Source organism: Cydia fagiglandana, chromosome 11, assembly GCF_963556715.1.
Source record: "Cydia fagiglandana chromosome 11, ilCydFagi1.1, whole genome shotgun sequence".
Taxonomy (NCBI): Eukaryota; Metazoa; Arthropoda; class Insecta; order Lepidoptera; family Tortricidae; genus Cydia; species Cydia fagiglandana.
In genome coordinates this window covers 9,312,304-9,336,322 of record NC_085942.1, presented here as the reverse complement: position 1 = coordinate 9,336,322, position 24,019 = coordinate 9,312,304, and the positions used below count along the sequence as shown (strand labels likewise).

The 24,019-nt window shown below is 37.7% G+C and overlaps 3 protein-coding genes across 3 annotated transcripts in view; 1 reads left to right on the top strand and 2 right to left on the bottom strand.

Moving 5' to 3' along the window:
* Nucleotides 1-9,413, bottom strand: part of LOC134668529 (transcription factor SOX-8-like) — a 28,423-nt gene extending 19,010 nt beyond the window's left edge. Inside the window, exon 1 of the mRNA XM_063525975.1 lies at nucleotides 9,125-9,413. Within this exon, the coding sequence (XP_063382045.1) occupies nucleotides 9,125-9,228 (104 nt within the window). The 5' untranslated portion in view covers nucleotides 9,229-9,413. The remainder of the gene's footprint in view (nucleotides 1-9,124) is intronic.
* Nucleotides 9,414-19,658: 10,245 nt separating this feature from the next.
* On the top strand, nucleotides 19,659-22,386 carry LOC134668889 (uncharacterized). Its single transcript, XM_063526378.1, has 5 exons — nucleotides 19,659-19,999; nucleotides 20,162-20,328; nucleotides 20,623-20,848; nucleotides 20,925-21,251; nucleotides 21,652-22,386. The coding sequence occupies exons 1-5, from the start codon at nucleotides 19,803-19,805 to the stop codon at nucleotides 22,232-22,234; spliced, it is 1,500 nt and encodes a 499-aa protein (XP_063382448.1). The 5' UTR covers nucleotides 19,659-19,802; the 3' UTR covers nucleotides 22,235-22,386.
* Nucleotides 22,387-22,587: 201 nt separating this feature from the next.
* Nucleotides 22,588-23,423, bottom strand: LOC134668528 (aprataxin). Its single transcript, XM_063525974.1, has 2 exons — nucleotides 22,857-23,423; nucleotides 22,588-22,765 (listed from the first exon to the last, which is right to left on the bottom strand). The coding sequence occupies exons 1-2, from the start codon at nucleotides 23,287-23,289 to the stop codon at nucleotides 22,608-22,610; spliced, it is 591 nt and encodes a 196-aa protein (XP_063382044.1). The 5' UTR covers nucleotides 23,290-23,423; the 3' UTR covers nucleotides 22,588-22,607.
* Between the last annotated feature and the right edge of the window lie 596 nt (nucleotides 23,424-24,019).

Genomic DNA, 24,019 nt, shown 5'->3' with positions numbered 1-24,019 from the left:
TAAGCGATGTAACAAGGCTAATGATCTCGAAAGCTTACATAAATTTAATAGATATAGACTCAAGATTTTAAAATAACCAAATTACGGCTTGTAAATCAACATCTCTAGAAGATATCCCACACTATATGACTGGCCTCATATAATAGGGTGATGTGTGGTCCTGAAACGAGTTTCAGACATGTCGACATTGTCGACCACAAATTCGCACATTATAATCATTTATTCATTGCATTATTATATCCATGAAGGAGAAGATGTTTGTTTCACGAAATCCGACCGCACACGCATCTAAAAAAAAATTATGTTACCTGCACCCGATAAACAATACACTCTTGAGTGGTGTTCAATGCTCATTAAATATTTAATGTACTTATAAAGCAATGTGATGCACTACGGAAAACAAGTATTTTTTTTAATAAAAGAGTTTAAAAGCGTGAACTCCGTCAATTTAAAACTATAATATTTGAAGTAGTCGAGTAATGCTTGAAGATCCAATTACCAATTAATTATGATCTCCAGCACCCTCAAACACTTGAGCTTAATTGTAACAAAGATGTTGACAAAGACATAAGACATTGAGGATTGTTAAAACATTTGCTGTGTTCAATTTGTGTCTATAGCTATCCTTTAGAAATATCGATCAGTAGGTACGCTCAGTGCCTTTGAAGCGATCTCGACATTAGAATGCTATTTTATTTTTAATCCCTTGTTCTGTACATCCTGTCCCTTGGGTTCACCTTGCATAGTACTTACATACACAAGTTATTTTAAAAATTGACTACATTTATTTAACATGGCTGACATGTTTAAAGGTATCGAGGTGTAGGGCCTCCGGTGCAACAGAGGACAACGAACATAATTTACTTAATTGGTTGGAAAAGAATATCAAGACAGAGAAAGAAACATTGGGTCTAAGTATACGTCTGGTTTAAAAAACTACTCATAGTGAACTAGTGATTTTGTGTACCTACTATGACATAATTTACTTACAAACATAATTTTACGTTTGTACAACGTATCTTTCACTTTTTAGTCATGATAAATTAGTACAACAAACTGTTTACAAAGCAGGATTTGAATTCAGTGATCACTTTTTTGATATCGGTGGTCAAAAAATCCACCGAAACCAGGGAAATCAACACCAGCGATATCAAAATTAATCGCTTTTTAGCAATTACAGAAATAGCATGAACGATACAGAGGAGATGTAATAATGGTGGATTTACGTACTTTCGATGACTTCTTAATCACTTACATAACGATAATTGCACTAAAACTTTCGGAGTAAATTGCACCACCGATCTCAAAAAAACATAGAACCAAACCCAGCGAAGGACGGAGAAACGTTTAAAAAATCACTTTATTGTACTGTGACTGTACCTCTACTTTATTCAACGGTTAAGGCACAACTAAAGCATACTATGTTTGAGACACTGAGTTCCTGGTCTACAACTTTGAAGGAGTACTGACATGTTTTGCAAATTACACCGATATCAGTCACTAGCCCGGGACACATCGTAAATTTGGTTTTATTCAATGTGTTGAGCAAACACATTATTGTGATATAAAGAATATGATAAGCTAACTAATACCCTATGCGTGAATACCCATAATAACTCCGATCTAATGCTCCATCTTGAGTAATAATTTTTTGTTTCATAAAATCTGGGTGCGGGACACGCCCACCGAACATCATTTTTGGCATTTGAATTTCTTTTTCTTGTATTATATAAATAATAAATAAATAATTTGATAGTGTCCCAGACAGAATATAAGCTGAAGATCATGCCCAAATTAATTCAGATTTATTGAACAGTAAATTCAATCAATTACTGCCCCGGACACGTAAAAATGGCCCTCCTGAGAAATGCCCTATAATTGACACGACCTGCTTAAATGAAAAACCTGGTTAATTGACAAAAACTGGCCGGTCCCTTGAGATTGCAATTATCCAGGTTCCACTGTATGTAGTTATTTATGATACAAGTGCGGAAAAGAGGAAACTCAAAACGAGTGGCGACGAAATTCAAACACGACCGAAGGGAGTGTTTTAAATCGACACGAGTTGCGAATTACAAATTCGCACGTGTTTCGTGCATCGTGCAACGTTTTACAGTACATATATGGCCCTTTAAACTTTTGACATATGCACGAAAAGTGCTTTTTACGCACTAGTGCGGGAAAAGAGGACCATATGTACTGTAAAAACATTTACTTTCTTTTATGATTTTTTAAACTTTGTACGAAATAAAAATATTGTATTGTATAGAATTCGTAAATCTAGACACGCGGCAGCGTGTCAAGCCAAGTTCAAGCAAAGGAACTGGCTAGCCAGCGCCAAGTGTAATATTACACGAACCACTTGGTGCCACTTTTGACCCTTCTATAACTCAAAACATCTTTAACGTAAACACATAAAACTACGTGTGTTTAATTATATCCATAAGGACATCTAGAAGCCCAAATTTCATGAAGCTAGCTCAAACGGTTATAAAGATATGAAGGTCAAAAAGTCGTAAATTTTAAGACTGACTGACATACCTATAGTACCTAAACCTAACCTACTTCCAGATGACCTAGAAGGATGAAATTTGGAATCCAGCTCAGTTATTGTGTGAAAGCGTAGGAAAAAATCAAAAAAATTAAAAAAAGTTATAAAATAGGGGGGGTCCCCATACAAAAAAACCATTTTTTATTGTGACTGACATATAAGTACCTAAACCTAACCTACTTCCAGATGACCTAGAAGGATGAAATTTGGAATCCAGCTCAGTTATTGTGTGAAAGCGTAGGAAAAAATCTAAAAATTAAAAAAAGTTATAAAATAGGGGGGGTCCCCATACAAAAAACCATTTTTTATTGTGACTGACATATAAGTACCTAAACCTAACCTACTTCCAGATGACCTAGAAAGATGAAATTTGGAATCCAGCTCGGTTATTGTGTGTAAGCGTAGGAAAAAATCTAAAAACAAAAAAAAGTTAATAAATAGGGGGGGTTCCCATACAAATTTCTTTTTTATTGTGACTGACATATAGTACCTAAACCTAACCTACTTCCAGATGACCTAGAAGGATGAAATTTGGAATCCAGCTCGGTAATTGTGTGTAAGCGTAGGAAAAAATCTAAAAATAAAAAAAGTTAAAAAATAGGGGGGGTCCCTATCCCTATACAAAAAACCTGTAATACGCGCTAAACAACCGGCCAACGGTGTGTCGTTGGCGGCGCGCGGCACCACATAATTAATACAAAGAACAGAAGTAAAAAACATGCAGCGGAAACACAAGAAAAAACATTAAATCTCAATACCTGCCTAGTTTTCTTTACAAAAAGTATTGATATCCCATCAAAAACATAAATGTAAAAAAGGAGAGCCAAGTTCAATACAAAAATTATGCTTGGCTGTGGGGTTCGCCGCAAAAAGAATGGAGATTTAAATGAGTGCCAAGTTCTATGCAAAATCCAAATATGTATTTATAGGAACAAAATAACATTATAAACAAGTATTAAACTCTATTTCTTTGCTTTATTGGATACCTATAACAATTGCTGTTATTTAAAAAAAATGTGAGATCTTAAAGTAGGTTAGATTTGGCTTGGCCAGTTTTTATCAGAATTACAAAATATATATGTTGAATAACTTTATAAAATGACTGATGTAATGAAAACTGGCCAAGTCAAATCTAACCTGCTTTAAGATCTCGCATTTTTTTTAAATTACAGCAATTGTTATAGGTATCCAATAAAGCAAAGAAATAGAGTTTAATACTTGTTTATAATGTTATTTTGTTCCTATAAATACATATTTGGATTTTGCATAGAACTTGGCACTCATTTAAATCTCCATTCTTTTTGCGGCGAACCCCACAGCCAAGCATAATTTTTGTATTTTTTTTTTATTTATCGTATGGCATTAACATTACACTGTTCATTCATTACATAGCTAATTTATAATCTAAATCTACATTTTTCCAAGTAGGTGATGGCTGCACTCGTTATGGTCTTAAAATCTTCCACTGGGCCGTCGTACTTTGTGAGTGGGCACTCCAAAACAATATGCCGAACAGTTTGCTTTGGGCAACCGCATTCGCAGCATTCTTGGTCGCTCCATCCCCATTTTTTCCGGAGGTAGGCACAGTGGCCAATTCCTGTTCTCAGGCGGTTGAGCATGCACCAGGTACGGCGTGATTCATTGAAACCAGGCGCGTGGCTCCGCGGGTTTAGTTCAAAGAGATCAGATGGAACGTCTGCCTGCGACCATTCTTCGGACCAGGCGTCGTTCAGGTTCCACTGGGAGCGTGGTTGGTGGATAAGGAGAGCCGGTGGGTTTCTGGACTTCAGCCTTGTGCACCTGAACGTAGCCAAGTCTCTATTCAGGGGTAGTTCCGGGCGTTCAAGGGCTTTGTCAGCTTCTCTGAGCAGGTGGTGTTTGCGGCGGAGGTGAGGAGGCGCAATTCCACTTAGAGCTGGGAGCCAGTGCACAGGGGTGGGCTTCATGCATCCCGTGATGAGGCGCATTGTAGCATTTAGCTGCGTATCAATGGCGCTCGTGTGGGCACTGTTGAGCCATGCGGGGGCGCAGTATTCAGCTGTTGAGTATACAAGAGCCAAGGCCGATGTTCGTAGGCAGCTAGCCGAGGCTCCCCACGTTGTCCCCGTTAGTTTTTGTAGAATGTTATTCCTGGTCCTAAGTTTTGCTGCGGTGTTGGTGAGGTGGGAGCTGTAAGTCAAACTTCGGTCCAGAGTAACACCTAGGTATTTGGGAGACGGGTTGTGATTGAGCACGGAGCCCCTGAACGAGATGCTGAGTTTCTTGGTAGCTAGTCGGTTGTTCAGATGGAAGCAACACACTTCAGTTTTCGCGGTGTTAGGACATAGGCGCCAGCGGGTAAAGTACTCGTCCATGACAGCAAGGTCGTGTTCTAAGCGGTTTTCAGTGGTGCTTATATTGCGATCCTGCGCGACTAACGCTATATCGTCAGCGTAAGCGAATTTCCTCGATTGAGTCTCTGGCATGTCGTAGATGTACAAATTAAAAAGAGTGGGAGCCAAGACTGATCCCTGCGGTAGCCCATTATTCAGCACCCTAGTACTGCTTGATTCATTCCCGAGAAGGACGCGGAATGGCCTGTTGGTGAGAAAATCTTCGATGACTCTGTATATTTTTAGGCATGGGATCACCTTGAGGAGCTTAGAGAGGAGGCCGTGCCGCCACACGGTGTCGTAGGCAGCTGTCAGATCTATGAATGCAGTCGACGACTTCAGGTTCTCATCGAAGCCTTTTTCCAAGTGGGTCGTGAGCGCAAGGACTTGGTCACTACAGCTGCGGCCTGGGCGAAATCCTGCTTGTTCCTGTGGGATGTATTTATCGATGGTTGGAGCAATGCGGTTGAGCAATATCCGCTCGAGGAGTTTGTACACCACACTGAGTAGTGCAATTGGGCGGTAACTGTCTGCTCGGTCGGCCGGTTTTGCAGGTTTAAGGACTGCAGTTATCTTCGCCAGTTTCATGGAGGGCGGAATTTTCCCAGAGTTGATGATGGTTGTGAAGAACTTTGCAAGCCATTTTTGCACGCGGGGTCCACAGTGCTTAATAAACTCAGGGAAGATGTAGTCTTCTCCGCAGGCCTTTCCGCATTTGATGCACTTGATGCCGGATTCTATTTCATCAGCAGTCACCGGGCGACTAAAGTGAGGATCCGTGACAGACTGTGACTTCAGCAGTTTCAGCTCCTTTCTGACGGCGCGAGTGTGGGCTTTGTGGCTGGGTGCCTTTGACAGGTTTACAATTCGGCTCGCTATGTCGTTTGGGCTTACTTTACTTCTTTTCGCCTGGCCACCAGGTCCAGATGTGAGTCGTTTCAGTAAGTGCCATGCTTTACGACTTGAATGGGTGAAGTTCATGCCTTGTACTGTGTTTTCCCATTTTAACTGGCGTGCTCGGTTTAGGGATGCTATGAGGGCATGGGCGACGTTGCTGTCCGCAGAGCTGTTGTATTCTTGCCACAGGGCCTCGGTGTCAGAGTTCCAGCAAGGTATGTATTGCTTGCGGTAACCACGTGGAATGTATTTTTTAGCCGTTGAGATTATTAATTTTAAAAATCTTTCGTAATTTTCTACTAGGGGTGGTATCCATCTGATTGAGTCATCCAATACCTTGGTGTAACTTCCCCAGTCGGCTTTATGGAAGTTCCAGCGTGGCACAGGGTATGACTGGGTGATTGGAATCTTAACACCGAGGTCTAGAAGGACTGGGCGATGCTGGCTATGTGGGAAATCCTGCAGTACAGTTCTGTTTACGGGTATGGGACTTTGGTTGCAGTCAAGGGAAACAAAAGCTAGGTCCGGATTGTATTCTCGGCCCCAACGAGCAGATTTAAAGGTGCCTTTATCCTTATTCCCGAATACCAGAAAGTAATTGCACTCATCTGCCCACTCCACAATGGCTTCACCATTACCATCATTACTTTTATAGCCCCAGGTGGTGTGGTGACTGTTGAAATCACCTGCTACGATGGATGGGTGTCCGAAGTTTGGAAGTGCTGGCTGGGGCCATGGACTATTCGGTGGTTTGTAGATGTTGCAGATCTTCGTTTCTCCCACTTGCACTGTTGTAATTGCGATATTCACATCGTTTATGGAGTTGAATAAAATTGTAGCCGATGGCAAAAGGTTGTCCCGTATGTATGTAGCCGTGCCGTATTTAGCGTGGTACGTAGCACATAGCATGTGGAAGCCAGGGATAGTTCCCCTTCTAGAGAGTTGTATGGGGTCGGCTGCGTGGGTCTCTTGGAGCAAAATGACGTCAATTTTAAAGTCTATGGCAATCTTGTGCATGCATTCGGACTTAGCTTGGCTTATGCCTTCTATATTTAAAGAGCAGACTCGGGCTGAGGGCCCTACGTCCTTAGTCATCTGGCACTGTGCAGTGCTGGTAGTAGGCGTTTGAGAACGCATTCGAATTTTCTGAGCATAGCGAGGCATCTTTGGTAGAACAGTGTAGTAAGAACCGTGAGATCTTATGGAAGACAGTACGGTTGCCAGTTTGTTGCACTTTTAGCACCACCCAGGGGTCACGTGTAGGGTAGCGGTGGGTAATTCCTACGGACGTGGTGCAACTCGACCCCCATTTTTGTATTGAACTTGGCTCTCCTTTTTTACATTTTTGTTTTTGATGGGATCGTCTTTAGCCCACGTTGACATTTTTGAAATTTATATTATTTTTTTAATAGACAGGTAAGTAAATTAAAAAAGTAATAGTTTTTCCACCAAAAATTGTCTATGGTTTGTCAAAGGACATAGAGTCTGGCTACTGAAATTTTACCTAAATTATTGGCGGGAAATTCAAAAAATCTTGGGCTGGTCACACTTTGTGTAGTAGGAATTATAGTTTTGATACTAGACAATATCTTTGATATTCTGTGCACAAATAAGGTACCTAAGGAAATAAGCTAAATAAACGTTTAAGTGCACTCAAAGTCAGCTCACATAATTTCTACCACTATTTAAAGTACAGTCAACGACAAACACACATGTTTACGTTCCAATATTTAGATTTTATAGATATTTTTCAGAACTTTTAATTTATCCGTTTCTTTATACACTTGTCCTATTTATGAGATTCAGGCATTAATAAATTCACGTACTTAATCAAAGTAATCGGCAAATGTTAGAACTAGTACTTAAAGTATCAAAATATTTATAGAGCACCAACCTCGTATTTTGTTTACATTTGGTTAGAAGTTGTAAACATTGCACTTTTTCATTATACAACGCTACACGTCGACTTCGCACATTGTCGTAATTATTTACGAGCTTAAATAATAGTTTGTGAACCTCACTCAGCATAGAAATTATTAATATTATTTAAAATAAACCCCATAAAAACCGCAAACAATTTGAATGAATGACATAAATCGACAACTGACTTTTAGCTTTTTTTCAAATCATAGACAATTGGTGATACAACAACGAAATATCTGTCAACAATTTTTGGCTAGCCAGACTCTACGTATGGTTTGTCATTTCAATCATAGAGATAATCATACTGTCTTTGTCGTACACTAGTACTAGCACCCATAAGAAAAGGATGAGTACCTATAGTTTTTCTGGTTGACTGACTAACAAATTGGTTTGACCAACTATAAAAAGTATATTATGTGCAAGTTGCAAAACTTATCTATAGTCTGTCAAGCAATTTCCGTCAGTAGAACAAAAGCAGCAAATTTAAAAAATGTTAGGCGCGAAGGGTTATCGTCCCATAGAAAATTGGAAAGTCACGCCTTTTTCTACTGACAAAGTTGTTTGACACTTTTGACAGACTATAGTGACATTAGTGACCTATGTAAATACATTAGAAAAATTCTCTCCCTCACAAGAAAGTGACCTGCTCCACATAAACCCTACAAAACTCAGAAAAAAAAACTTTAATACCTATAATAGAAAAAAAAAACTGACTGCACAAAACCATTTGAAATTCCATTACGATTGTTTACAACCATTAGCATCTCATACAACTCATAACAACTATAGTTGGTCAAGCAGATCTTGTCAGTAGAAAAAGGCGGCAAATTTGAAAAATGTAGGCGCGAAGGGTTATCGTCTCATAGAAAATTTAAATTTCGCTCCCTTTTTGTACTGACAAGATTTGCTTGACCATCTATACTTCAAACAAATAGCCCAAAGATGTAAAATACTTGATATGGAGAAGTCAAATTTTCTGGTATTCAACAGCAGTTCCTTTGGTTTTTAGATGAAAATGCAAAAATAAATATAAGTAATGCATAGTAAGGACTTCCATAAATTCCTCACGGAACCCATCATCAGAACTCGAACTTCACAAAAATGTTGTTTAACACATTCACTGCCACCAACGCACATATGCGTTCATCGTCGTACAAGTTTGTTCTATGTAGATAAATGCTTAAATACTTAGAAAACATGCATAACTCAGGAACAAATACAACATATGATGAAAACACAAACAAATGCCCTACCAGGATTTGAACCTAGGACCTCCTGCTTCGTAGCCAGGGTCACTGACGAGGCTTGAAGGCCGTTAAAAAATCATAGAACCGAATTGAGATCCTTTTCCTTTCAGAATTTTTAAAGTTAAAGCGCTTACCTGGAGGGTTGTGGGACAATAGTCTCATAATTGAAGTTCTGAAGCAGCTTGCCGACCGCCTCGTTGATTTCCATCCGTCGATCGTGCTCGGGGCCCCAACTCATTTTCACACTATAGTTTTTTTGTTTCAAATATTTGTCAACACGGAAAGGGGTCCGAATAGAGCCGCGAGATGCGTGCGATCCACTCGCGCGCACGGACTATAAAGAGTTCCTTATGCTCAACGCATAACTATAAATGCTCGGCCGAAGGGGCGCGCGCGCATGGCTCTGATATGATTTTTCATTTTTTTGTTTATTTAAGTACTATAGTTAGTATTTATATATGGTATCGGCATTATTGTGTTATAAAAAAATATTTGCAGCAATCCTATGTTTGTAATAAAATACAACTAAGTACATAAATATTTAAAGAGGGGATACGAGTGAGTATTTTTGATTTTTTTAAATAATATCTGATTAAGTAGGTAGGTACAGGTACCTATATTGTTTTCACAAAAAGCTCTCTTGTGTTTTACCTAACTATAATAAATTGTTAATAATAATAAGATACAGACATTTAAAAGCCAGCTTAACAGTCAAACGTATTAAGTATTTTATTATCCTTTTTTACCGCAACTATCTACGCATTTGTGTACTTAGGTGTGTAAATAGCTGTGTGACCTACTTATTTCCTATGTTTTGAGGTAGGAAACTACTTAATCTACCTAAATAAATAGCTTTAAACATACAAATAAAATATTTGTATTGTGTTATTAGTTATTATTATTTGTGCTAATAAACATCTCTTATTCTTATTATTATTCTTAATATAACTACATTGTTTTCACTTTTTTTTTATTAAATAAGAAATAAAATTTAATCAATCTGTAGGTCCCTAGAAAATAAGTAGAAATACAAAGTACACTCATTAGCAATAAAAAAAATGTATGGATATATTACATACGAGTAGTATGCATTCACAGTGATCCGTGCACGGAGTTTTAAAGTGTAGATACCTACATACAATACTTTTAGGTATATCCATAATGTTTGTTTACACAGCGCAATCGGTGCAGTTTTCCTCATTTTCCCACAGAGGCGCGGTGGGCGGTGCGCGCGTGCGCTGGCGCCGCCTCGGCCCGCGATTGGCCGCGAGCGAGCCGCTCTGACGTCACGCTATACGTGCCTACTAACGGAGATCTACGTGCTTGTTTTGCAAGTGACTAACTGTACCTATAAGCTTCCTCCATGAAGGAAGTTTAAAAATGTTAACTTGTCAATTTGATTCCATTTTGCTTGTACATCTTGCTGGTGAAGTGCGCGTAATCAACGAGAACGGCCCGATTCGAACTTTAAGATACGTCAAATATTAGGTCTAGATACGATATGGATTAGATCCGTCAGTCAGTGTCAAAAGTGAAGTTTTTGTTTGAAGAAACGTCATTTTTGACACTGGCATATCTAATCCATATCGTTTCTAGAACTAATATTTGTCGTATCTTAAAGTTCGAATCGGGCAGTTTCCTTAATTTGGCATTCATCGCATTTCATCTACTGTGAACTTAAATAAGTACATATGCTAAAGGTTGCACACGATAAAATTTGGGCACACATTTTTGGTTACAATTATAATTTTTGTTATGGGTGGTATGGTATGGTACCTATTTTTAGTCGTGACTGTACATGGGTATGTCCCACCTAGGTAAGACAATGTTAAAAGGAACCTATACCTACTACATACTTATGTATATGTCGGCGGCCGATCGTAAGATCAGGCAGATCGTAATGTTCCTGTGTATTATTTTGAGGATAGTCACATTAACCCAATATATAGGGAAGATAGGTTCGTTAGGTTGCTTCAGATGCCCGAAGGGCAAACTGCCCAGAAATAGGAGCCCCGCCGTCGACTCAGGGAACGAGTCAAAGATTTTCACGTTTTACGATATGCCTAGGAATTTCACGATATGCCTGATTTTACGATCGGCCGCCGACATATAGACTGATTCAATAAATGGTGCGGGTATCATGCATAATTTCCCGGGGCGTTCGTAACAATTAACGTGTTTTTGCTAACCAATGCGAATTAACGCGATCTAATTTTACCTAGTTTACCCAACCTAACTGCTAATGATGTTGTCAAGGAGGAATCTCTGGTCCGATATTTTAATAAAGACGACTAGTCAATTTATCGATAGTTGAAGTTTATAAAACATACGTAAATAAACGTAGGTATCTAAGAGCCATAACACAATTACGTACACGTCGTATAATACACGATGCGACGTTGTGTCTTGTTGCAATATCGTGTCATGGAAATTTACGATCATAGGGGCTACCGCGAAAACCGAAATTCGCAAATTGCGGGGATCTTTCTTTTACTCCAATGAAGGCGTAATTAGAGTGACAGAGAAAAATGCCCGCAATTTGCGATCTTCGATTTTCGCGGTTATAGCCCAGAGGAGACGTGTAGCCTCTCTGTCGAACGTGGTTCGCGGTAGGCCCTCTGCATTGATTGATTCATGGCACGATATCGTAAATGGCGATGCCGTCGATACCATGGGCCAAACTCGAATTACACGATCTGACGTTGCGTCGTAGAAATCTACGACGTAAACCGTTAATATCATTTTCTGTGTTTCTCTCCCTTCTTTGTGTTATAAAAATTGCTGCAGTGTTATCTTGGTCTTACTCTACCTATCTAGTTGAGTAGTCTGAGTCTACCTACACTTATAATTTTATCAAAAACTCTACTTATGTAAAACAACTAGCGACCCGCCCTGGCTTCGCACATTACACAAAACCTTACAAATAAAAACACTACATTCTACAAGAATCACTCTATTGATAGGTGCAAACTAGGGATGTACCGACTAGTCGCCGACTAGTCGGGAAAGCCGACTATCCGGCCACATTTGTAGTCGGCGATTAGTCGGCGACTAGTCGGCAAAAATGGCCGATTAGTCGGCACTTTATAAGTGAAAAACAGAAATTACAGAAATTACAGAAAAAAAGAAACCAACAGTCAATATTTACCATATGTTTTATGTCTATTTTACCAAAATACCCAGGGTGTGAAAACTGTTGTTCATATAATTGACCGTTTGGTCGTTATCGTATGGTGGTGGGCTGCTGTATTCCTCTACAGGTCGATCTCAACTGATTCTCGTGTAATTTTATGGCCAAGTTTTATACTTAAAGGATTTTATTATAATTCAGTTTTTGTTTTTTTTTTTATGGTGGAGCCATGGGGAACTATTAATGTAATTGCAAAATTTAGAGACATAAACAGGGCACGTTGCTCATAAACACTCTGACCACAGGGGATAGGTTAATTCTTAACTGGCAACTACGTACGAGAAATAGAGCCTTGGAAATACCTCCTACAAGTTGTACCTACTGACGGTCTGCTCAGGATCGCAAAATAAAAGAAAGACAGAAATTGAACGAGGATTCTTGTGATAGGTCTTTGAACCTGTCGAGAACACCTTTTAGCCAAGCTAATATATGAATAGCGCAACCAAAAGAGCAAAACTATTGTTTTTCACCTGAATTTATACGAAACTAATGATCTGGCCGACTAGCCGACTAGTCGGCCGACTAATCGGCCATTCGAGCGCCGATTAGTCGGCTAGTCGGCTAGTCGGCCAAATCAATAGTCGGTACATCACTAGTGCAAACCGCATTAAAATCTGTGTATATAGTTGTTTTTGAATTTATCGGGAACATAAATACATTTACAGACAGACGTGGCAGGGGTCTTTGTTTTATAAGATGTAGGTAGTGATAAGAGTGTGGCAGTAGGTACCTACTTTTGAGCGCAAACTGTAAAAATATGTACCTATAATACCTATATCTCAACGTGATCTCTTTCTGTATGTGAAACGATTCTAGAGAATTGTACCTAGATACTTTTGGCGCGTTGTTTTGTCCGCTACCTAATGATGCTGATATAAATTCAATTATAGTATTTTATGCAACAGTTTTATAAGAGGGGTCAAAAAATGTGAGTGGGTTAATAAATACGCCATGAGCATTTTTTGACTACTTATACAACGTTGCATACAATGCTTTTTCTATGAGTAGGCAATATTAAATAAAATACAAAAATTTATAAACAAAATTTTATTTATGAAAATGTCAATGTAATTTTGGATAATAGGTAGGTATTATTACTATATGTATGTAGCTCTTGCCTGCGACACGCAGCCATAATACCAAATATTAATACTGAACCTGTAACAAGAAAAAGGAGAATTAGATAATATTCAGTTTCAATGCAAAAATATAAAATGTGCATAAATATAGCTTGTTGTACTGTGCACTCTAAATCAATAATTTTTATAATATAATACCAACCTTGCTTAAAAGATAGATCTGATCCGGTGCTTCCAATTAGTCTTTGAAAATACACCAATAAGACGTTTTTAGAGAATGGCGAAGTTTTGTGTTCCAGTTCCAATCTCCACGCCATGAACTTCTCAAAGATTTGTAGTATAGTTAGGTGCTGCGACTTAGTACTTAGGCAACAAATTTATGGTCGCTGATTGTGCTGCAGCGGATATTTCATCAGGTGTAGAAACAATGTTGTCCTCTTCGTCCATTTTCAACGCTTTTTATGAACGCAAAACAAATAGTAACGCAAAGTAATCAAACAACAAGAAATTACAGGGAAAGGCGGGAAACGTAAAAACAAACGAGTAATGTCTATGGTTATGTTTTTTTTAAAGCCCTTACACACTACCGCACCGCACCAGGGTCGTGGTGCTGTAAGTGTGTTACAGGCCTTAGAAGTCCACCTTCCAATAGTGATGATACCAAAAAAAGTATTTTTATTATGTTGGTAGCAATGAACTCAGTACAAATTTGATTTTTTTTAATAACCGTATGCCAAGGGCCCAACCTTTTCTGTTCTCTTTCACGACGCAGCAACTAGTATCATTTCTCTCTCCTCGCTCTTTTAAAATGCCGTTTGTCAAAAAAGGACAACCATACTGTTGACAAGGTGGACTTCAAATCAAGTGTTGCCTTTCTTGATGCGCCCAGGCTGTGTATGTGTGCGTAAAAGCGTATATTGCCGGCTACATACGTAACGATAAATCGTTGCGATAAAACTGTGCAGTCCGACTGTGCAGATAAATCGAACCGTGTGTATGACAAATCGTTACGATAAATCGTTGATCGGTGGCAGTTGCAAATTATATCAGAAAAATCGTTGTCGAAGCGAACTGCACAGTTTTATCGTTGCGTGTGGATGGCGATCGGTCATTTCGGCAGTACTTCACGTAGCTTGCTTGTGTGCGCACGTTCGTTCCTCAAGTAAATAATGAAAAATGTAATGAAAAATATAAAAATGAATCCATATTTCTCTTGGTCACGTCATCACGCGTGAACGGCTGGACCAATTTCGCTAATTCTTTTTGTCTTAAAGTTGGTCAAGCAAAAAATAAATAAATTTAAATTTAAACTGTTTATTTCAGTAAAATATGCACATCATATAATATCAAGCTTAACTACTAATCTTAACTTTAAAAGATTTTTTGAGTTAAGGAGTCTTATTTTAAATATTTATATATAATTAATATTTTTTATAGGTACATAATAGCATAATAGGTCATATAATTCGGTGATTTCGGTATACTGCCCTCTTATTTTAATTAGGTATTTTTTAAGGTTTTTTTTTTAGGTTTTTTTTTGCATACATCTGCGAAGAAATTCAAAGGTGTATGTGAAGTCCCCAATCCGCATTGGGCTAGCGTGGGGACTATAGCCCAAGCCCTCTCGCGCTCGAGAGGAGGCCTGTGCCCAGCAGTGGGACGTATATAGGCTGAGATGATGATGATGATTTTTTAATAATATTTCTTGCTTGTCTATTCGTCCGTCCTTCTATAAATTTTAGTAATTCCTTTGAAAATCTATTCAAGATGCTCGGTAAGATGCAGTTCCACACTCTCTGCCTGTATACATTGTCATATATTGTTTGGTTATTGTCAGGAGAAGTTTCTTATGACAGAAAAAAAATAAGAAAGTTGCGCGGAACATTAGAAAATTTAAGAAAACTAAACTTCCATATTAACTTTGATGACATGGATAACATGTTTCTTGCGTGAGCTTCTGCGGAGAACTGACGACCGACGCCGATATCGGAGGCGTGTGGAGGCACTAGGAACGTTCGATTTATCGCACAGTCGGACTGCACAGTTTTATCGCAACGATTTATGTGTGCTCTTTTAGGGATGTCAAAAGTCGATTTTAATCATGTTATATATCGATAAACGCTACACAGCGGAACGAAATAGCGATTAATTGAAGCTTCAATATCTTCGTTAAACATAAACATAATTGAAATGCTAATGGATAATGAATATATTATAATATAATAATATAATTCAATTATTGCGGAACACCTATTTTAGGAGGTATTTATGTATTTTAATTAAATATCTGAACTTTCCCTTGGTTCCCTGCTGGGAGTGCTGGGGCGTGACTATAAAATTGTGATCTGATAACCACAATAAAGAATAAAAGCGTTTTTGGTCATTTTAGGTATCGTTAAGCCTTTGAAGTAAAATTAAAATTGCAAGAAATGTCGATAGTTTATCGATATGACTTTATCGACATGGCTACAGCAACGTGGGCCACATTGTTAATCGTACACTAAACAAAAGTGGCAACAGTGACAGCTCGCTGAGACACCGTCTTTATATATTATAAGTCTATGCCGTATGCATTCAGTCGTTTGTCACGTTGGTAGCAATGTATCGGTATGTGGCACCGCACTAGCTTACCGTGTCGTAATGTCTCTAAAACGACACAAGTGCTTTTTTGGGCAATAGACTATAGACTTTTAAGGAGTATTAATAATGTATGCCCCATAGACATAATATATATATAGACGGTGTCTCAGCGAGCTGTCACTGTTGCCACTTTTGTTTAGTGTACGATTAACAATTTAACACCACCTTGCTGTAGCCATGTCGATAAAGTCATATCGATAAACTCTCGACATTTCTTACAATTTTAATTTTACTTCAAAGGTTTGACGATATCTAAAATGAACAAAAACGCTTTTATTCTTTATTGTGGTTATCAGATCACAATTTTATCGTCACGCCCCAGCAGGGAACCAAGGGAAAGTTCAGATATTTAATTAAAATACATAAATACCTACTAAGATATGTGTTCCGCAATAATTGAAATATTTTATTATATTCTAATATATTTATTATTCATTAGCATTTCAATTATGTATATGTTTAACGAAGATATTGAAGCTTCAATTAATAGCTATTTCGTTCCGCTGTGTAGCGTTTATCGATATATAACATGATTAAAATCGACTTTTCACATCCCTAAAAGAACACACATACACGCTTTTACGCACACATTCACAGCTTGGATGCATCAAAAAAGGCAACACTTGATTTGAAGTTTACCTTGTCAGCAGTATGGTTGTCCTTTTTTGACAAATGGCATTTTAAAAGAGCGAGGAGAGAGAAATGATACTAGTTGCTGCGCCGTCAAATAGAACAATAAACGTAGGGGCCTTGGTATGCCCTTATATGTTCGTTCGTGACTATGTAAATGACAGATAAAAGTACACAAGTAGAAAAAATCCTTTATTTCGATTTGTAAATACTTGCTTCTAGGTTAGTAACTTTTTGCCTCCATACCTTATGAGTTATGACAAGGTTACAAACGGTAGTAATAGGGTTGCACAGAAAAAAATGCGTAAAATCTTGTATTTCATCTAATTTATTCAGCGAAATGCTATACATGGAAGTATTCTGTCCGCTCAATTATGACCCAACGCAAACTACCCCGCGATAGGCGGTACTTACAAACTGCTCGATTGGCAATCTCAGTACGACCGAGATGACAGTCAGTGACAAATGGCTAAATTGATTTATAAAAACAACGTTTTTTTGTAATTAAAAATATATTCATGTGTCGTGAAGTGGTGCAGAAGTTATTTTAGTTCATACCAAGGACAGTGGAATCACTTTTCACTTGTAGTAAACAGATAACTTCAGTAAAATTTGGAAAAAACATGACGATTTGTTTGCAATACTACCGTGCTAAGCTAAAACGTAACAACTGCATACGACTTTCATAACAACATACGACTTTTTAAATTGCGAGGATAATAGGGATGGTGTTATGCTAAATGAAGTAGACTATTTTATTAACTTGTGTGTTGTTTAGGTATTTTCTATATAATTATAAATGTAGTAATAAATTCCTTCTTACAGATTTGTATTTTCCTTTTTTATTTCATGAGATGGAGCTATAAAAAAACTACCTAGTAATTTCAAATTAATAATCAAATTTGGTATTGTCATTTTACATTACTTTCCATTCAGATTCCCACAAGATGCTATTCGCAGAGAACTGTGGAAAAAAGCTGTCCAATTAGAGAGACATGAAATTGAGTGGATGCCTGGCAAGATATCTAGAATATGTTCTACGTATTCATGAGATATAACCCGTGATATAATCATACCCGGTCTCCTATATGTAGATACATTTTTCCTATCATGCTTTCACTGAATTAATTTAACAAATACACACATTATCTGAAAATGTTGATCATTTGAATCCACCCTCTACTGTCACATATATGTAGGTTCTCTCTCAAGCCATTTCCATCAGTAGAAAAGAGCGGCAAACATATTAACTCATATTATAGACGGGTCTAACGCGAATTATATTCAATTACCTTGATTTATCGACGTAAATCAGTTTCGTTTCGTATAATGTGAGTTAATATGTGTTCAAAACGCGAAAGTTTAAAATATTATAAGAGCGGCAAATTTAGAAAATGTAAGCGCGCGAACGGCTGTGGTCCTATACAAAATTTTAATTTTGCACCTTTCTCTACTGACAAACTTGCTTGACCGGCTTTATACATATAAAATATTCTGAACTGAAAGTGGGGATTTATTGTGACTCCGCCTGTTCAAATATTTTTGACCCGATTCGTGTACCCGTGTAAATTTTGCAGACTGTATAGCCAGTCCGATTTCTAAGATCAAGTTCGCCATACATTTACTATGGCGTACTTGATCTTAGAAAAACGGACAGACTATACCTGAACGTGAATTCGCACTGCCATACAGATTGATAATAAAATATACAAAATACTTATTATAGCGGAATACATTTATACAACAATGATATATTTACTTATGTTGAGTTAGTCTGTCATTTCATAACAACATTTTAACTAGTTATCTTTTAATCTGCATTAAATTATTATACGTGAATTATTTGACTGGTTCTTCAATGTATGGCATAAACCTGTCCCTGTCCAAGTCATATTCTAATCAAATATAGACCGCGAACTCTCAGCGGCCAGTACGTACAGCAAGAAGGTTATTAGCGGATTCATGTCGCTGATTGGTAGTTATTGACATTATATGCATTTCATCTACACTTAGCTATGTACCATTCGTGTAATAAAGATGACTATTATTTCGTTTACCAGCTTTGATTACAGGCTCTGTAAACACGTCGTCTTATTTGAATGTAGGCGTAATTGTGTATGTGTGCTAATTTGGCCCAAGAATTTGAACGGTAATGTTCCTAAAGGCGGTATCCATGGTTATATATGATCGCAGAATTTATTGTATTTGAATAAATGTTCTATAGAAGCAGGATTCATACATCTGGCCTTTTTCAGAATACTTCCTCCTGAAAATAACAGAGATATAGATGGTCAAGCAAATCTTGTCAGTAGAAAAAGGCGGGAAATTTAAAAATTGTAGGCGTGATGGGTTATCGTCCCATAGAAAATTTGAATTTCGCGCCTTTTTCTACTGACAAGATTTGCTTGACCAAGTATAGGTATATGTTGTAGAGACAGGAAAAAAGCACCAATAGACGGGGGTACAAGACTGCGGCCTTGGTCCTGTCAAAATATACTTTTCTCGCTCTCACTTATAGCTGCGGCCTTATCGAGTGTAAGGCAGACCACCTTACACATGATCTACTGGCCTCGGACTGGACCAAGTTCGCGGTCCGGTACGCTCGTCTGTTACAGCTTTAAGTATGGAGCTATGAGTGAGAGCGAGAAGGAGATATCATAACCGAACCAAAGTCGCGGTTCGGGAGGCCAGTGGCCAATTTTATAAAGCTACAAGTTACAATTTACAAGCGGAAGTCTCTTTCTAACCCTATGTGTTAGAACGAGACTTCCGCTTGTAAATTGTAACTTGTAGCTTTATGAAATTGGCCACTGTTTATAACAAATACAAATAACTTGGCAAATACAACTTGTCAGTGAGTAAGAACGGAATATTAAACTCATGCCTTTCTTTTGGGTACTACGGTGCTAGTACTAGCGTAAGACAAAGGCAGTATGATTCTCTCTGTCTCTATTTAAAACGAGACAGTCAGTTCTTTGGTCTTGGGCCAAACTATAGCAGTAGGATTTCTTATATTGGTACAAATCATTAGTATCAAAGTCAAATTGTATCATTTATTTTGTATCTTGCTTGCAGCTTGCATTATTATTATCTGTGGCATAAGACTGACAGTTATCTGATCTGACAGTTTGATTGTTGTCAAACTATTGCTTTATTTTTGGGGTTTTTTCATATTTCTAATTTAATTTTACTTAGCGTTGTTGAATGAATGTGGTAAATATTGTCCCATAACTTTGAACGAAAGCTATACTTTAATAAATAAATTTTGTCAACATGAAAATTGCCATCGAAGGTTGTGCCCATGGCGAATTAGAAAAAATATACGAATGTATCAAAACTTTACAAGAGAGGGAAGGAATAAAGATTGATTTATTGATATGCTGCGGAGATTTCCAATCGGTGCGGAATAAAGATGATCTACGAGCAATGGCAGTACCTGAAAAATACCAGCACATCTGCACATTTTACAAGTAGGTTATGTTTTAATGTTTATCACATTAGTCGGGTCCACAGAGAGTGAGCATTCGCACGAGGCAGTTTCCTCACGTCTACACTGGCTATTAATAATGGTCTAGACAATGTGACTAGCAATATTATTCAATAATAATATTCATAACAATATTATTTTTCAGGTACTACAGTGGTGAGGAAAAGGCACCAGTGTTGACGATATTCATTGGCGGGAACCATGAAGCATCCAATTATCTGCAAGAGCTCCCATATGGGGGATGGGTGGCCCCGAACATCTACTATATGGGTAGAGCTGGTGTGGTCAAGTTCGGTAACTTGAGAATTGGAGGTAACACTAAATTTACATTATATTTTCCTTTTGAGTTAAATAAAATTTTATGCTTTACCTGTATATTCTGAGAAAAGTGTTTTAGGATGTGCAATTACTTATATTACAGGACAGTTGCCTGACACATCCACTCAAATTGTCAAATTGGTTAACCATGAATACATCAAACTTCTATTTAGTGTAGGCACAAGGAGAATAGTAATATAAGTATTGAAACCAAAATTTGTTATCTGACATATAAGAGGTTAAAAAGTGTTGATTTTTTTATCAAAAAGTCTGCACAAATTATTTCAGGTATGTCAGGAATCTTCAAAGGAAGAGACTATCTCCAGGGCCTTTGGGAGTGTCCCCCGTACAACCAGAACTCCTTACGATCTGTGTACCACATCCGGGCCCTGGATGTCTTCCGTCTAAGTCAACTGAAGGAGAAGGTGCATGTCATGCTGTCTCATGACTGGCCGGAAGGTATCACTGATTACGGGAATAAAGAGGAATTATTAAGAAGAAAACCATTTTTCAGGTAGATATATATCATGTTTGTCATTTTTACGTCATTGTTATGGTTATGGTTAAAACCTGTTTTTTTTGTTTTTCAGGGATGACATTGAATCTAAACAACTAGGAAGTCCTCCTGCCACGAAACTGCTGAAAGAGCTAAAACCAGACTATTGGTTTGCTGCACACTTACACTGCCTTTTTGCAGCCCTGGTAAAGCATGAAGAGGGTGAAACCAAGTTCCTGGCACTTGATAAATGCTTGCCCAAGCGCAGGCATCTTCAAATATTAGATGTACCTTCAGAGTATGATGGTGATAAACAGCTGAGATATGATGTGGAGTGGTTGGCTGTACTGAAGAATACAAACCATCTTATGTCAGTTAAAAATGTTGACTGTCATATGCCCGGTCCAGGAGGCAATGAAAGGTGTCTATTCAAAATACCTAACCTTACATTTCTGTCCCACCGTGTATGACAAAATGTGCATGTTACAGTAGAAAATCATTTCAAACCTATACTTTATTGTGTAAACAAGATTTAACACATTCAATGCCAGCAACCCACTGGGCGGGTTCTCTGTTCGTAGGCGCTTTTCGCTACGTATGGTTTTTCCCGTGTTATCGGTTACGCTCGTAGCACATAGCTGGCGCTGGCACGGAATGTGTTATTTTTATAAGTTTTATGGACCTGATTTGTTATTTATTTTCTGACTAATTTAACCATGTAAGTTAGGGTAAGTCTCAAAAAAGACCAACCTATAACATCATATTTTTGTATTTTTCTTGTACAGAATTTTTTTTTCTAAAATACATTTGATGAATTTCAGATATGATTTCACACCCACAACAAGTGAAAAAGAAGCAGTTGTTAACTTAATGGGAGACTTGCTAATAAAGGAGGATAATTTTGTAATGACTGCTCCGGTGTATGATCCCAACTCTCGCCGTGGTGTGCCCACAGATCCAATTGCTAACCCGCAAACTGTGAACTTGTGTGAAAAACTATGTATTGATGATCCCTTACAAGTATTGACAGCAAGAACCGGAAGGGTAATGAAACAACCAAATGTAATTACATCTAGCAATGTTGTTACTAGTCCAGAGCCAGCAGTGAGCGTTTTAGCAACACCAGTCAAAGCAAAAATGTCATTACCAGCACCAGTGACACCCAGTGATTGTGACAGTGAGATGTCTCATACAAACTCTTTGTTCTCTCCGGAGACACCTTCACAGATAAATAGCACCAATGAATGCGCTACGCCTTTGTCAGTAGGAAAAAAGACATTTAAAAGGCGAAATCAGTCCTTGTACACCCCAGATGCTGACGAAAGTCCAGATACTTCTACATCACTTCTAGATGAAAGCCCTCGCTCTAGCAAAGTACCATTTAATGATAACAAGTGTAGTTAACAGTATGTGTACTATTGTACAGTAGCTAATTGACTAGGTATAGGTAAGATAAAATAGGTATAGGTAAGAAAAGAAGTTCAAAATATTGTAAAATTAAGGCATGTCTATATTGTAGGTATATGGAACATCTATTTGGCAATGAATAAAGTGCAATTAAGTATATAGAATATTGGTTTCTTTAAATATTTGGCACCCCAGATTACAAATACCCATACTACCAAAACACCTAGTACCACAGCCTCACTTGTTTGTGTGTAAAACCCTGTGAATGTAATGAACCAATAATAAATAAAACTGTCTTTTATTGCTAGAAGTGGGTAGTAAGAATATAAATTTAAGAAAGAAATAAGTGGTTCAATTTAAGATATTATGTTTATTTAGCATGAGAGAACAAATGTTCTTTAAGTTGTGGCATATTTTTAGGCTTAAAATTACATTGGTTGCACTGTAAATCCGTAGCCATTAGAGTCTTGTGAGCCTCATTAGATATTTTCTGAATACTTCCATTCTCTTTCAGCTCACTTAGTGCATCTGTAATGAAAAAAAAAAAACATTAGATATTCAGTACATAACCAATAGAAAACAAAACAGCATCATTAATCGTCATTTAAGAAGTACTTGCCTTTGTAAGGAATAAAGTTTTTTGTAACAAAACTGTTCCAATGTACTTTTGTTTTCAGGCATGGTGAAATCATGTCAGTGCTTATAACATGCATGTGAAGCCGCTGCATGCTTGGCACAGCATGAAAACCAGCCCTGAGGGTGGTTCCTTGATGGTCTTCTTTTAACTCTTCATAGAAATCACCGAATTCTTCTAAGAGACTAATGTGACTCTTATTGAGATTGTAAATACTATTTATGTCCTCCTGCGGCAGTATAAGGTAATGAACTTTGGCCTTTGGATATTTATCTCGAATAATTACAACTCGGTCAGACTGTTTCACGATTAACTCTGGGTCTTTCATGGATCCTAATAGTCCTAGCGACCAGTGTCTTGGTTGTTTGGTAGTTTTTTTACACGCGTCTCCTAACATACTTGCGCTCCTTTTACTCATTATCAGTCTTGATATTAGGTATTTAACCTTACGAGTTATAAACCAATCCTTTTACTTAGTAGTAAAGAGAATACAATAACTACATTAACTCTGAACAATTAATTCTGAAATCGATTCATACACTTTTTTTGTTTTCAATTTCTAGTTAAATGTCAATGTCAAACTGACATTACAAAGGAAGCGTTCGTAATTAAAAGTTAAGGCTCATCCAAACGAGACAATCTAATTGCCAATTTGATCTGAAATTCAATTGGACACAAGAGAACACGTTGAACGTAGGTAGGCACCAAAGAGTAAAGTAAGTATATGTAGGCCCTCTGGTACGAATCGACTCAACCCTCGCGCTACAGTCCGTTTTTTTTAGCATTAGAAAGAACTTCGCAGAAGTAAGGATGTGGTTCAAAATCCGGCACTTTTAGCGGTAACAATTGGAAGTAAATTATATGTATTGACCATGCTACATTAGATAAGTCAATAATTATTAACAATAAAAGAGCCTGATAAAAACTGCACGCTTGCTTCTGTGGAGTTCTTTCTAATGCTAAAAAAAACGAACTATAAGTGTAGCATATAAATATTTCATTAGGTACGTAGGAAGATCAGTCTACAGGGATTATGTAGTTACAAGATGAAATTAAATAGGTTTCTGTTGCTGACTGAGTTTTCCCCTAAGACAAGAATAACTTTATTCACATGGTTCGTAAAAAAACCTTATTATTTTCTTTAAAAC